At 46.5% G+C, this 14,426-nt stretch overlaps 1 protein-coding gene across 1 annotated transcript; it reads right to left on the bottom strand.

Moving 5' to 3' along the window:
- Window positions 1-6,654: 6,654 nt before the first annotated feature.
- On the bottom strand, window positions 6,655-9,858 carry LOC143298175 (uncharacterized). Its single transcript, XM_076610923.1, has one exon. The coding sequence runs from the start codon at window positions 9,446-9,448 to the stop codon at window positions 8,366-8,368; it is 1,083 nt and encodes a 360-aa protein (XP_076467038.1). The 5' UTR covers window positions 9,449-9,858; the 3' UTR covers window positions 6,655-8,365.
- Between the last annotated feature and the right edge of the window lie 4,568 nt (window positions 9,859-14,426).

Raw genomic sequence — 14,426 nt, 5'->3', positions numbered from 1 at the left:
CAACCAAAACTGCTTGATCCAATTTCATTCAGGATAGTGTGAATACTTTTCAAATATTGGTTCAGATGTATGTTGTCGCTGTACAGATTGAAAAAACATTTGTAAATAATCGAAGACAGTCAACCAAAAACTGCTTGATCCAATTTCATTCAGGATAGTGTGAATACTTTTCAAATATTGGTTCAGATGTATGTTGTCGCTGTACAGATTGAAAAGACATTTGTAAATAATCGAAGACAGTCAACCAAAAAACTGCTTGATCCAATTTCATTCAGGATAGTGTGAATACTTTTCAAATATTGGTTCAGATGTATGTTGTCGCTGTACAGATTGAAAAGACATTTGTAAATAATCGAAGACAGTCAACCAAAAAAACTGCTTGATCCAATTTCATTCAGGATAGTGTGAATACTTTTCAAATATTAGTTCAGATGTATGTTGTCGCTGTACAGATTGAAAAGACATTTGTAAATAATCGAAGACAGTCAACCAAAAAAACTGCTTGATCCAATTTCATTCAGGATAGTGTGAATACTTTTCAAATATTGGTTCAGATGTATGTTGTCGCTGTACAGATTGAATAGACATTTGTAAATAATCGAAGACAGTTGAATTAAAAGTTCTTTGGCAAGTAACAGGCTTATTCCAGAACACTATCATTCTGGTTTTCACACAGACAGGCACAGGAAATTTACCAGTTTCACCAAGATGGTGTAGACTGTGTAAGTTTCAGAATTAATTTGTAAAATTTCAGTTGCAGTTTTGTCACAATATCAGATGTATCAAAACCCCGAACGGTTTACGACCGTATGTTAGTACAGGGAGAACTGTTTTATCAAAGAGGTCAATAACTAGATCAACAGGGAGCCTCAGTTGGTTTGTTCTCTTCCAAGTTTTCATGACATTTGGTGTCCCTCAGTATCCATTTCTCGACAGATCAAAAGTTGGATTTTTATTTCATCTCATCAGTTAGATTAAAAGTCATCAAATGTTTCAATAATCGCCGTTAAAACTGTGCAGAATGCACAAAACACAAACATATAATTACAAAGAGAACGATTAAATGAAGACAATTGTGTAACGCACGTCCGCACACACACACACGCACGCACACACACACACACACACACACACACACACACACACACACACACACACACACACAGACACACAGGCACACACACACACACACACACACACACACACACACACACACACACACACACACAGAATACGCGCGCACGGCACTCACACACATTCTCACACATTACATCATCCTAGTTCTTCAATCATCTTCACTGGAAGAATAGTATACATTAATTTTATCTCTAAACGTAAGAGTAAAGCGAATAAGTTTCGTAAAAGGTGTGTGTGTGTGTTTGTGTGTGTGTGTTTGTGTGTGTGTGTGTGTGTGTGTGTGTGTGTGTGTGTGTGTGTGTGCGCGTGCGCGTGCGTGCGTGCGTGCGTGCGTGTGTGTGTGTGTGTGTGTGTGTGTGTGTGTGTGTGTGTGTGTGTTTTCGTTTTGCAAAATTCTCTGATTCTCTATGATGCATGTAGTAAAGCAAATATGTTTCGTATAAAAATATCAGTTTTCGTTGGAAAAAACAACAACAACCCAAACCCTCTAATTCTATAGACGATGCATGCAACAGAAAATTATCTTTACTCAGAGTCATTTGATTTGTATATTTGGGTGGTCTCTAAACACCTTCATCAGCAAAGCTGATTCAGGAAAGATTTGGGTTGGTAGGCTGGCCATAGGCACCCAGTTGTGGCGTTGTAACAGGCTGTCACAGCTTGGAGGGGGTTCCAGATATGTGGTGTAACAGGCTGTCACAGCTTGGAGGGGGTTCCAGATATGTGGTGTAACATGCTGTCACAGCATGGAGGGGGTTCCAGATATGTGGTGTAACAGGCTGTCACAGCTTGAGGTTCCAGGTACGTGTTGTAACAGGCTGTCGCAGCTTGGAAGGGGTTCCAGGCCTATGTCTCGGTTGAGGCTGTATACTCACTTTCTCGTCTTGATTTGGACAGTCTCTTGGACAGTCACAGCTTGGAGGGGGTTCCAGGTATGTGGTGTAACAGGCTGTCACAGCTTGGGTTACAGCTTGGAGGGGGTTCCAGGTATGTTGTGTAACAGGCTGTCACAGCTTGGAGGGGGTTCCAGGTATGTGTTGTAACAGGCTATCACAGCTTGGAGGGGGTTCCAGGTATGTGGTGTAACAGACTGTCACAGCTTGGAGGGGTTCGGTTCCAGGTACGTGTTGTAACAGGCTGTCACAGCTTGGAGGGGTTTCCAGGTATGTGGTGCAATAGGCTGTCACAGCTTGGAGGGGGTTCCAGGTATGTGGTGTAACAGGCTGTCACAGCTTGAGGCTCCAGGTACGTGTTGTAACAGGCTGTCACAGCTTGGAGGGGTTTCCAGGTATGTGGTGCAATAGGCTGTCACAGCTTGGAGGGGGTTCCAGATATGTGGTGTAACATGCTGTCACAGCATGGAGGGGGTTCCAGGTATGTGGTGTAACAGGCTGTCACAGCTTGGAGGGGGTTCCAGATATGTGGTGTAACAGGCTGTCACACCATGGAGGGGGTTCCAGGTATGTGGTGTAACAGGCTGTCACAGCTTGGAGGGGGTTCCAGATATGTGGTGTAATAGGCTGTCACAGCTTGAGGTTCCAGGTATGTGGTGTAACAGACTGTCACAGCTTGGAGAGGGTTCCAGGTGTGTTGTGTAACTGGCTGTCACAGCTTGGAGGGGGTTCCAGGTATGTGGTGTAACAGGCTGTCACAGCTTGAGGTTCCAGGTACGTGTTGTAACAGGCTGTCACAACTTGGAGGAGGTTCCAGGTATGTGGTGTAACAGGCTGTCACAGCTTGGAGGGGGTTCTAGGTATGTGGTGTAACAGGCTGTCACAGCTTGAGGTTCCAGGTACGTGTTGTAACAGGCTGTCGCAGCTTGGAAGGGGTTCCAGGCCTATGTCTCGGTTGAGGCTGTATACTCACTTTCTCGTCTTGATTTGGACAGTCTCTTGTCTTCCTCTTCCAGAACAAAACGGTTTTCTGTGCATGGCGGCACAGTTGTCCTGTCCAGGTCAGTACTGTGAATCTGTGGTGGGCAAGATGCTCGTGTAAAGCGGTTACTTCTTGTTTGACTTCCCTTGGAACGTTTGTTTTCAGTGGTCTGTCAGTTCCTCAGTCCTCGTCAATCCGTCAGTGCACTGAGTGGGGGAGACACTGTTATTACAACGTTCTATCTCTCTCTGTATGTGTGAGCGCGTGTGCATGTGTGGAAGGGGTGTGGTGGGTGTGTTTTGTTGATATAAACAAATATATCCAAACCACCCCGTCTTGTCTTTCCATGTTTCTTGGGTGTGGCCATGTGGTTATCCACTGGGAGTAGATGAATTATCGTCGTTGTTTTATGCCAGTTATCAGTTATACAATGTGTGTTGGGGTTATAACACAAACTTATTATTTTGATAGAATGGATGGACCAAACATTCCTGTATCTGACCGCGTGATAGGTTGAAGCGAGTATGTGGCGCGCGCGGCAGCCATTGTACTCCCCAACTTACGTGAAAAAGAGACTGAGCTCAAAGGGCATCATGCCGTGTTGATAAGTACTGTTACAGGCCCTTCATCACTCCTCAATAAACCCGGCGGAAAGTCTGGATGCATTCGCACCATACACACTATCAAATCATCCAGCTACAAACTACTGAACAGAAACTTAATTGAAGTTTAATTGCAGTCAAACTGTGTTACACACACTGCATGTGGTTCATTATGAGGTATCTTCACCTCTTGAAATTGCAGGAAAACTGTCGCCGGTTCGAAACCTTATTTTCAAAGGTTAGCCGGTTCGAAACCTTAATTTCAAAGGTTAAAGGTTCCATAGTTTTTAAACTTGAGGCCACCGGGACAGTCAATTCAAATTCACTGTGTCCAGAACTCAGCATAAGAAGGCTGAGCCAAGTCCTTTCTGACAGCGACTGTTAATCTTCCCTGAAATAAGTCAAGGAAGACGGGCCAGTCCTCTCGATCCTTTTTAACTTCACCAGTCGGTCAGGTATCCATGCACACCTGGGTGGAGTGAGGAAAATCGGTGTAAAGTGCCTTTCCCCAAGGACACAACAGTATGCCGAAACGGGGTCTCATACCGATTCTGCCACGGCGCTTCACTTTGTCTGTTATCATGGAACAAATCATGTTTCCTCTGCTCTTGTTGCTGTGTGTACGTGTCATGTGAAAAGCATTTTAACAGACTTTTTATGTGTCGTTTGGTGATTATCGTCAGTCTGTCCCAAAGCTTGTGCTTTGTTTGATGACTGATTGGTGGTAGTTAGTGTTTTGTGCATTTGTTTCAGGTGTGTGAAGGCAAAGTAGATTTGCTGGCATGACAATAATTTGAAGAGAGCCAAGCTGATCACCACTTCCGGTGACATCAGTTCACTGCTGGCATGATAATGATTTGAAGAGAGCTAAGCTGATCACCACTTCCGGTAACCTAAGTTCTTTGCTGGCACTGGGACTGCGGCAGATGACCCTGAGTGTTGGTCGTGTGTGACTGACGTATGATGAGTGGCGCAGCGGGCACACACACACACACACACACACACACAGAACATCCTCCTGGGGATCTTTATTATGATGATGATCATGAAAATCATCTTCATCAATTACATCAATTACTATTATCATTCCCAAATTGAATGTTTGCTGTGGAGACTGGCAACAAAATGTGCCCGGGAAAAAAAAAAACGTCACTGAAAGGCGCAGATGACGAATCCGGGACAAAGGTCATCGCTTTCTGACTTCACATCGCCGTTAAGCCTTCTTTAAGCAATGGAACCACTTCTGAGTGACCATAAACCTGACAAACGTAACAAAGGGGTCCACATACATATACAGCTACACGCAGAGTTACACACACACACACACACACACACACACACACACACACACACACACACACACACACACACACACACCCATATATATATATTTATATAATATATATGACTATAGTTACACACACACACACACACACACACACACACACACACACACACACACACACAGACGCGCGCCTTGATAGCCTCCCCTAGCCAGACACACTGGAGACAAACCACAGACCTGACGGCATGTATTTCCGATCACTGGTCACCAAGTCATCAAAGCAATGCACCAATCACTACATACATCCACAAAGCAGACAACCGCTGGTCACCAAAGCAATACACCAATCACTACATACATCCACAAAGCAGACAACCGCTGGTCACCAAAGCAATACACCAATTACTACATACATCCACAAAACAGACAATCACTGGTCACCAAAGCAATACACCATTCACTACATACATCCACAAAGCAGACAATCACTGCTCCCCAAAGCAATACACCAGTCACTACATACATCCACAAAACAGACAATCACTGGTCACCAAAGCAATACACCAGTCACAACATACATCCACAAAGCAGACAATCACTGGTCACCAAAGCAATACACCATTCACTACATACATCCACAAAGCAATCACTGGTCACCAAAGCAATACACCAGTCACTACATACATCCACAAAGCAGACAATCACTGGTCACCAAAGCAATATACCAGTCACAACATACATCCACAAAGCAGACAACTGCTGGTCACCAAAGCAATACACCAGTCACTACATACATCCACAAAGCAGACAATCACTGGTCACCAAAGCAATACACCAGTCACTACATACATCCACAAAGCAGACAATCACTCGTCACCAAGCAATACACCAGTCACTACATACATCCACAAAGCAGACAATCACTGGTCACCAAAGCAATACACCAGTCACTACATACATCCACAAAACAGACAATCACTCGTCACCAAAGCAATACACCAGTCACTACATACATCCACAAAGCAGACAACTGCTGGTCACCAAAGGAATACACCATTCACTACATACATCCACAAAGAAGACAATCACTGGTCACCAAAGCAATACACCATTCACTACATACATCCACAAAGCAGACAATCACTGGTCACCAAAGTAATACACCAGTCACTACATACATCCACAAAGCAGACAACTGCTGGTCACCAAAGCAATACACCAGTCACTACATACATCCACAAAGCAATCACTGGTCACCAAAGCAATACACCAGTCACTACATACATCCACAAAGCAGACAATCACTGGTCACCAAAGCAATACACCAGTCACTACATACATCCACAAAGCAGACAATCACTGGCCACCAAAGCAATACACCATTCACTACATACATTCATAAAGCAATCACTGGTCACCAAAGCAATACACCAGTCACTACATACATCCACAAAGCAGACAATCACTGGTCACCAAAGCAATACACCAGTCACTACATACATCCACAAAGCAGACAATCACTGGTCACCAAAGCAATACACCAGTCACTACATACATCCACAAAGCAGACAATCACTCGTCACCAAAGCAATACACCAGTCACTACATACATCCACAAAGCAGACAACTGCTGGTCACCAAAGTAATACACCAGTCACTACATACATCCACAAAGCAGACAATCATTGGTCACCGAAGCAATACACCATTCACTACATACATCCACAAAACAGACAATCATTGATCAGCAAGCAATACACCAGTCACTACATACATCCACAAAGCAGACAATCACTGGTCACCAAAGCAATACACCAGTCACTACATACATCCACAAAGCAATCACTGGTCACCAAAGCAATACACCAGTCACTACATACATCCACAAAGCAATCACTGGTCATCAAAGCAATACACCAGTCACTACATACATCCACAAAGCAATCACTGGTCACCAAAGCAATACACCAGTCACTACATACATCCACAAAGCAATCACTGGTCACCAAAGCAATACACCAGTCACTACATACATCCACAAAGCAGACAATCACTGGTCACCAAAGCAATACACCAGTCACTACATACATCCACAAAGCAGACTTCAGCAAAACACAAACACAATATGGGTAACTAAACAGATACATAGAAATATAATGAAAGAAGGAAAGAAGAAGAAAACCAACAACATTATGCACGCTGTTATTTCATGATTTTTTTCCATTACGCTTTTCTAGTTTCACGTCCATTTGCAGGTAACTGTAAAACGACCTCAAAAGAAAAATACTGACGAATGAATACAGGAATTGTGGACTCGATGGATGATAGAAGAAGGAATTAAAAAAACAAACAAACAAACAACAACACACACACACACACTCACAAACAAAAAAACAGAAACCGAAAAAAGAACCATACATACAAACATACATACATACATACATAACAAGCACACAAATGAATGACATAAACAAACAAACAAAAAAAGTTAAAAAAAGAAAAAAAGAAAAAAAAAAGAAGAAGATAACATGAAATAAACAAACTGGGAAAATAACTGTTTAGAGAGCCAGACAGTCAAACATGAAAAATGTGACAACTGAACAAATAAACGCTGCTGTGAGAACCGGGTGACATTTCTACAGTTCAATTCACTTTGTGTCTCATGTTGAAGGACTTTGTGCCCCCCTCACCCCCTCTTGTTGAATGACTTTGTGTCCTGTTGAATGACTTTGTGTCCTGTTGAAGGACTTTGTGTCCCTCCTGTTTAAAGAGTTTGTGTCTCTTCTGTTGAAGGACTTTGTGTCCTCACGTTGAATGACTTTGTGTCCCTCCTGTTGAAGGACCTTGTGTCTCATGTTGAATGACTTTGTGTCCCTCCTGTTTAAAGAGTTTGTGTCTCTTCTGTTGAAGAACTTTGTGTCCTTTTGAGCGACTTTGTGTCCTCATGTTGAATGACTTTGTGTGTGTCCTGTTGAAGGACTTTGTGTCTCATGTTTAAGGACTTTGTGTCCCTCCTGTTTAAAGAGTTTGTGTCTCTTCTGTTGAAGAACTTTGTGTCCTTTTGAACGACTTTGTGTCCTCACGTTGAATGACTTTGTGTCCCTCCTGTTGAAGGACCTTGTGTCTCATGTTGAATGACTTTGTGTCCCTCCTGTTTAAAGAGTTTGTGTCTCTTCTGTTGAAGGACTTTGTGTCCTTTTGAAGGACTTTCTGTCTCATGTTGAAGGACTTTATGTCCCTCCCGTTGAAGGACTTTGTGTTCCTCCTGTTGAAGGACTTTGTGTCATGTTGAAGGACTTTGTGTCCCTCCTGTTTAAAGAGTTTGTGACTTTGTGTCCTGTTGAATGACTTTGTGTCCCCCCTGTTGAAGGAATTTGTGTCTCTTCTGTTGATTGACTTTGTGTCCTGTTGAAGGACTTTGTGTCCCTCCTGTTGAACGACCTTGTGTGGTGAAGGAGACATTCCTTCAGTTCCCTTCAAGGATGCTGTCCAGCGCGGACTTGGTGTCCCTCCTGTTGAAGGAGTCCATGGCAGCCAGGAAGGCGGAGACCCTCTGCTGGAGGCGGGCCTGGGTCTTTTGCAGGCTGTGCAGCAGGTCCTGGTGGCGGTCTCCCGCTGACGTCCAGCTGTCCGGCCGATGCGCCACCTCGTCCTCAAAGGGATCCACCTTCAGCTCCACCAGCTTCTGCAGCTCTCGCCGGGACCGAGGTCGTCGGGGATGTCTGGGGAACTCGCCGCCCCCCTCCCCGGGGGGACGACTCGCCAGGCGGGACACGGATGCGGTGGTGGGCCTCATGTAGCTGTGGGTCCTGAGGGCGGACCGCCCGCCACTGTAGGCCGCGGGGGACGTCCTGGGCCGACCCTGGCGGGTGGAGGGCGAGGGGGTGGTGGGGAGGGCGGACGTGGGCGTGGCTGTTCTGGAGCTGTCCGGGGAGACGTCGCCGCCACGCCGTCTGGCGGGGGGTTCAGGGGCCGTGTAGGCGGAGGATGCCCTCCTGCGGACGTTGAAAAGGTTCTTGGCGCTGAACTGGTCCCGCTCCTTGGCCAGGCGCCGCTCCGTCAGCGACATGGTCTTCACGTCGGGCAGCGGTCCCTTCTCCTCCTCGTCGTCCTCCTCCTCTCCCTCCCCCCGCTCCCTGGCGTGACGCGCGCTGCTGGCCCTCCTGGCGAAGCCCCCCGTGGCCGTGCTAATCCTCCTCCTGTAGGGCACGTCCGGACTCTTGCCGCCCCAGGGTGCCAGGGTCTGACACAGGATGGTCAGGGCGGGCTCCTCCTCCTGCCGGTTGTTGACGGCCTCCTTCAGCTTCCGGATCTTGTCGGCGTCAGCACGGGCCGTCTCCAGCTCCTCCTCCTTCTCCGTCTTCTTCCTGAAGGCGGAGCGCTTGAGGCTGACCAGCTGCTCGTCCAGATGAACGTCCAGCTTGTCGTTCTCACGGTACGTTACGCTGTAGTCCATCTTCACTATTCGCTCCACCTTCCCCATGTCTGGAGACTTAGTTATCAAGCTGACTGGGGGCTTGGACATAACGTCGGCTGGGGGCTTGGGCATGATGCTGGCTGAAGCTTTGGACACGATGCCGGCTGATGCTTTGGACACGATGCTGGCTGCCAGGAGTAGATCCTGCACTGATGCTGAATGTCAAACCTCGCAAAGCACACTCGCTCAAATCATGAAGAACAACAGTGGGCAGCAAGAAAGCAACATGAATGACAGTGGAGAGCTGACTGTCGTGACTGTCAGACAGAAAGATGACGTGGACACCAGACAGTCATCCAGACCACAGCGGTGCCCTTGCCCACACCTTGAAGGGCAATGCCACACCTTGAAGGGCACTGCTACACCTCGAAGGGCACTGCCACACCTTGAAGGGCACTGCCACACCTTGAAGGGCACTGACAGTGCTGTCACTGACTGTCCACACTGTCTTCGGGAAATGATCTTCAGATTCACACAGTGAACCCAACACCGAAGTGATAATTTCACATCTTCCTCACATGATTTCAGTTCACCTTGTAAATGGTTCGTTTCACTAAACTTTGACACCACACTGGTGTTGTTTCACGTCCGAACGGTGTATTCCAGTAATCAAAAATGTAGAGAACATAACATCATTATTTTCCCTTCATCTGACAAACTCAGTCATGTGGACCTTGATCCGTACAGATTGTTCACATCGCCACTGTGTGGGGTCAGTACAGATTGCTCACATCGCCACTGTGTGGGGTCAGTACAGATTGTTCACATCACCACTGTGTGGGGTCAGTACAGATTGTTCACATCACCACTGTGTGGGGTCAGTACAGACTGTTCACATCACCACTGTGTGGGGTCAGTACAGACTGTTCACATCACTAACACATCACCACTGTGTGGGGTCAGTACAGACTGTTCACATCACCACTGTGTGGGGGTCAGTACAGATTGTTCACATCACCATTGTGTGGGTGAGTACAGATTGTTCACGTCACCACTGTGTGTGTGTGTGTGTGTGTGTTGGGGGGGGGGGGTCAGTACAGAGTGTTCACATCACTAACACATCACCACTGTGTGGGGTCAGTACAGATTGTTCACATCACCACTGTGTGGGGTCAGTACAGATTGTTCACATCACCACTGTGTGGGGTCAGTACAGACTGTTCACATCACCACTGTGTGGGGTCAGTAAGACTGTTCACATCACTAACACATCACCACTGTGTGGGGTCAGTACAGACTGTTCACATCACCACTGTGTGGGTTCAGTATATATTGTTCACATCACCACCGTGTGGGGTCAGTACAGACTGTTCACATCACCACTGTGTGGGGTCAGTACAGACTGTTCACATCACCACAGTGTGGGGTCAGTACAGACTGTTCACATCACTAACACATCACCACTGTGTGGGGTCAGTACAGACTGTTCACATCACCACTGTGTGGGGTCAGTACAGACTGTTCACATCACTAACACATCACCACTGTGTGGGGTCAGTACAAACTGTTCACATCACCACAATGTGGGGTCAGTACAGACTGTTCACATCACTAACACATCACCACTGTGTGGGGTCAGTACAGACTGTTCACATCACTAACACATCACCACTGTGTGGGGTCAGTACAGACTGTTCACATCACTAACACATCACCACTGTGTGGGGTCAGTACAGACTGTTCACACCGCCACACCGCGCTGGGCGGGTGGACACAAGGGCACGACACACAGGTTCCTTTAAAAGCCCCCACCCCCACCCCCCACCACCACTATCTCTCTCTCTCTCTCTGCCGTTGATGTTTCTATTCCCGCCGTTGATTCAGTCAGTGGTGTGAGGGCGGCGAGTGAAGGGTTCTTTGTGCACGAGTGGGGACCATGAAGGAGGAAGGGAGGAGGGGAAGGGCTGTGATTGGTACGATGGTCTTGGTACTGGTGGGGATCACAGACGGTCAAAAGGACACACGGACACCAGACATGACCACTCTGGAGCAGTCAGGATCACAGACGGTCAAAGGACACACGGACACCAGACATGACCACTCTGGAGCAGTCAGGTTCACAGACGGTCAACGGACACACGGACACCAGACATGACCACTCTGGAGCAGTCAGGTTCACAGACGGTCAAGGGACACACGGACACCAGACATGACCACTCTGGAGCAGTCAGGATCACAGACGGTCAAGGGACACACGGACACCAGACATGACCACTCTGGAGCAGTCAGGTTCACAGACGGTCACAGACGGTCAACGGACACACGGACACCAGACATGACCACTCTGGAGCAGTCAGGATCACAGACGGTCAAGGGACACACGGACACCAGACATGACCACTCTGGAGCAGTCAGGTTCACAGACGGTCACAGACGGTCAACGGACACACGGACACCAGACATGACCACTCTGGAGCAGTCAGGTTCACAGACGGTCAAAAGGACACACGGACACCAGACATGACCACTCTGGAGCAGTCAGGTTCACAGACGGTCAAGGGACACACGGACACCAGACATGACCACTCTGGAGCAGTCAGGTTCACAGACGGTCAAAAGGACACACGGACACCAGACATGACCACTCTGGAGCAGTCAGGTTCACAGACGGTCACAGACGGTCAACGGACACATGGACACCAGACATGACCACTCTGGAGCAGTCAGGTTCCAGTCATCGTATTCAGCTTGGGTTTCCTTCTGTCAACATCCGGGGGTGGGGTGGGGATGGTGGGAGGTTGTTTCCACGTGTCTTGTTATTCTTTTTGTTCCGTGTAATGACTTATCGTTTTCAAAAGCTGATGGTCAGCTGATACCATGAAATAGTTTTAAAATCAAATCCTGATACTGGAAACGATCGTTCTGCGATTAATATGATGCTTATTTTGTGTCCAGTCTACCCTTCTGTGTTATTCGTGTTGTTGTTGTTGTTGTTTTTTTTATCATCATTTTCATTTTATTTTAGGAAGCCTGGTTTTCATCAAAAACTGTAATCTTAATGTTTATCACGTTCCGAATATTCTTTGTTGGGATTTAATACAACGGTTCAGATGATAGCATCTGGAAAATCTGTCAGCTCATTGACTACAACGGTTCAGATGATAACGTCCTGGAAAGTCCATCAACTTGAAATCAACAGAATATTTCGGAACATGCAGAATTTTCAAACCCCTGTCTTAGGTAGTAATAACTAATACTGTTTCAGCGAAAACCACGAGGTGCACGATGGATCCGAACCAAGAAAGAAGCTCCCATTCTTGTGATCAGCAGTCCTGTCACCACGAAACACACAGGCCAGGTGCTGACGTCCTGACGCAGGATGGTTACCGCGGCGTGACGTCACCACGAACCACACATAAGCCAGGTGTGACGTCACCACAAACCACACACAGTCCAGGTGTGACGTCCAGACCTGTACAGGTCAGTGTCTGCGGTGATGACCTCACAACAATGGACACGGTCACCAGGTGATCACTACGACAGAGGAAGGCAAGGGGTGTCTACCCGGGGTGCTGTCCGGGTGGTTTGTCTGCCTCACAGCTGAAACAGAAAGAAAAGAGCGTGCAGGGAGTGGCCAGTGATGAACATGACCCAGTACACAAACACAGCACTAGGGCTTAGGTGAATGAACATGACCCAGCACACACAGCACTAGGACTGAGGGGAATGAACATGACCCAGTAAACACAGCACTAGGAGTGATGTGAATGAACATGACCCAGTACACAAACACAGCACTAGGACTGAGGTGAATGAACATGACCCAGTACACAAACACAGCACTAGGACTGAGGTGAATGAACATGACCCAGTACACGAAACACAGCACCAGGGTAGAGGTGAGCGCGGACCAGGTTTGTCTGTTGGTGGTAAAACCGTCCACCGGACACCGTTGTCAATACATGTGGGAGTTGGGCATGGATCGCACCCCCCCCCCACCCCACCCCCGGTATCTCATTGCAGTAAGCCCCCCCATCTCAACTTCAACCCCCAGGGCAGAAGTGGCGGCCGTGTCCCAAGCAGCTGCCAGAGAAGGTTTTACACGAGTCTGTCTTCTCTTCCCTTCTCATTATTAGACTTTGATGACATAGAAGAGAATGAAATGAAATAAACGAAATAAAGTAAAATGAAGTAAAATTACACACACACACACACACACACACACACACACACACACACACATATATATATATATATATATATGTATATATATATATATATATATATATATATATATATGTGTGTGTGTGTGTGTGTGTATGTGTGTGTGTGTGTGTGTGTGTATGTGTGTGTGTGTGTGTGTGTGTGTGTGTGTATGTATGTGTGTGTGTGTGTGTGTGTGTGTGTGTGTGTGTGTGTGTGTGTGTGTGTATTGTGCCCTGTGCTAGAAGGGCAACCTTCTCATGCAGAGGAAATCAGACCAGGTAGTAAAATGTTTTTATTCTAATGTTATACGGAATTATCAAAAATTTAATGATAACGTTATACATGCAGAGGAAATCAGACTAGTTAGTAAAATGTTTTTATTCTAATGTTATACGGAATTATCAAAAAATTAATGATAACGTTATATAGTGAACACAAACGACGATAGTCAAAACAAATCACACACACACACACACACACACACACACACACACACACACACACACACACACACACACACACACACACCCTCCGGCAACAAAAGGGTTGTTCTTGGCAAAATTCTGTAGAAAAATCCATTTCGATAGGAAAAAACAAATACAACTGCACACTTTTTTTTAAAAATATCATAATTATTATTTATTTATTTATTTATTTATTTATTTATTTATGTAAGCTTATCTATTATTTATTCACTTTTTTTTTTCTCAAGGCCTGACTAAGCGCGTTGGGTTACGCTGCTGGTCAGGCATCTGCTTGGCAGATGTGGTGTAGCGTATATGGATTTGTCCGAACGCAGTGACGCCTCCTTGAGCTACTGAAACTGAAAACTGAAACAGGAAAAAAAACAACAAAATAAATGAGTGGCGCTGTAGTGTAGCGACGCGCTCTCCCTGGGGAGAGC

This window comes from Babylonia areolata, chromosome 23 (assembly GCF_041734735.1).
Source record: "Babylonia areolata isolate BAREFJ2019XMU chromosome 23, ASM4173473v1, whole genome shotgun sequence".
Lineage (NCBI taxonomy): Eukaryota > Metazoa > Mollusca > Gastropoda > Neogastropoda > Buccinidae > Babylonia > Babylonia areolata.
This window is presented reverse-complemented; position numbering and strand designations above follow the sequence as displayed.

Bases quoted from the DNA above. Each gene is read 5' to 3' on its own strand.
- LOC143298175 (XM_076610923.1), bottom strand. From the start codon at position 9,448: ATGCCCAAGCCCCCAGCCGACGTTATGTCCAAGCCCCCAGTCAGCTTG.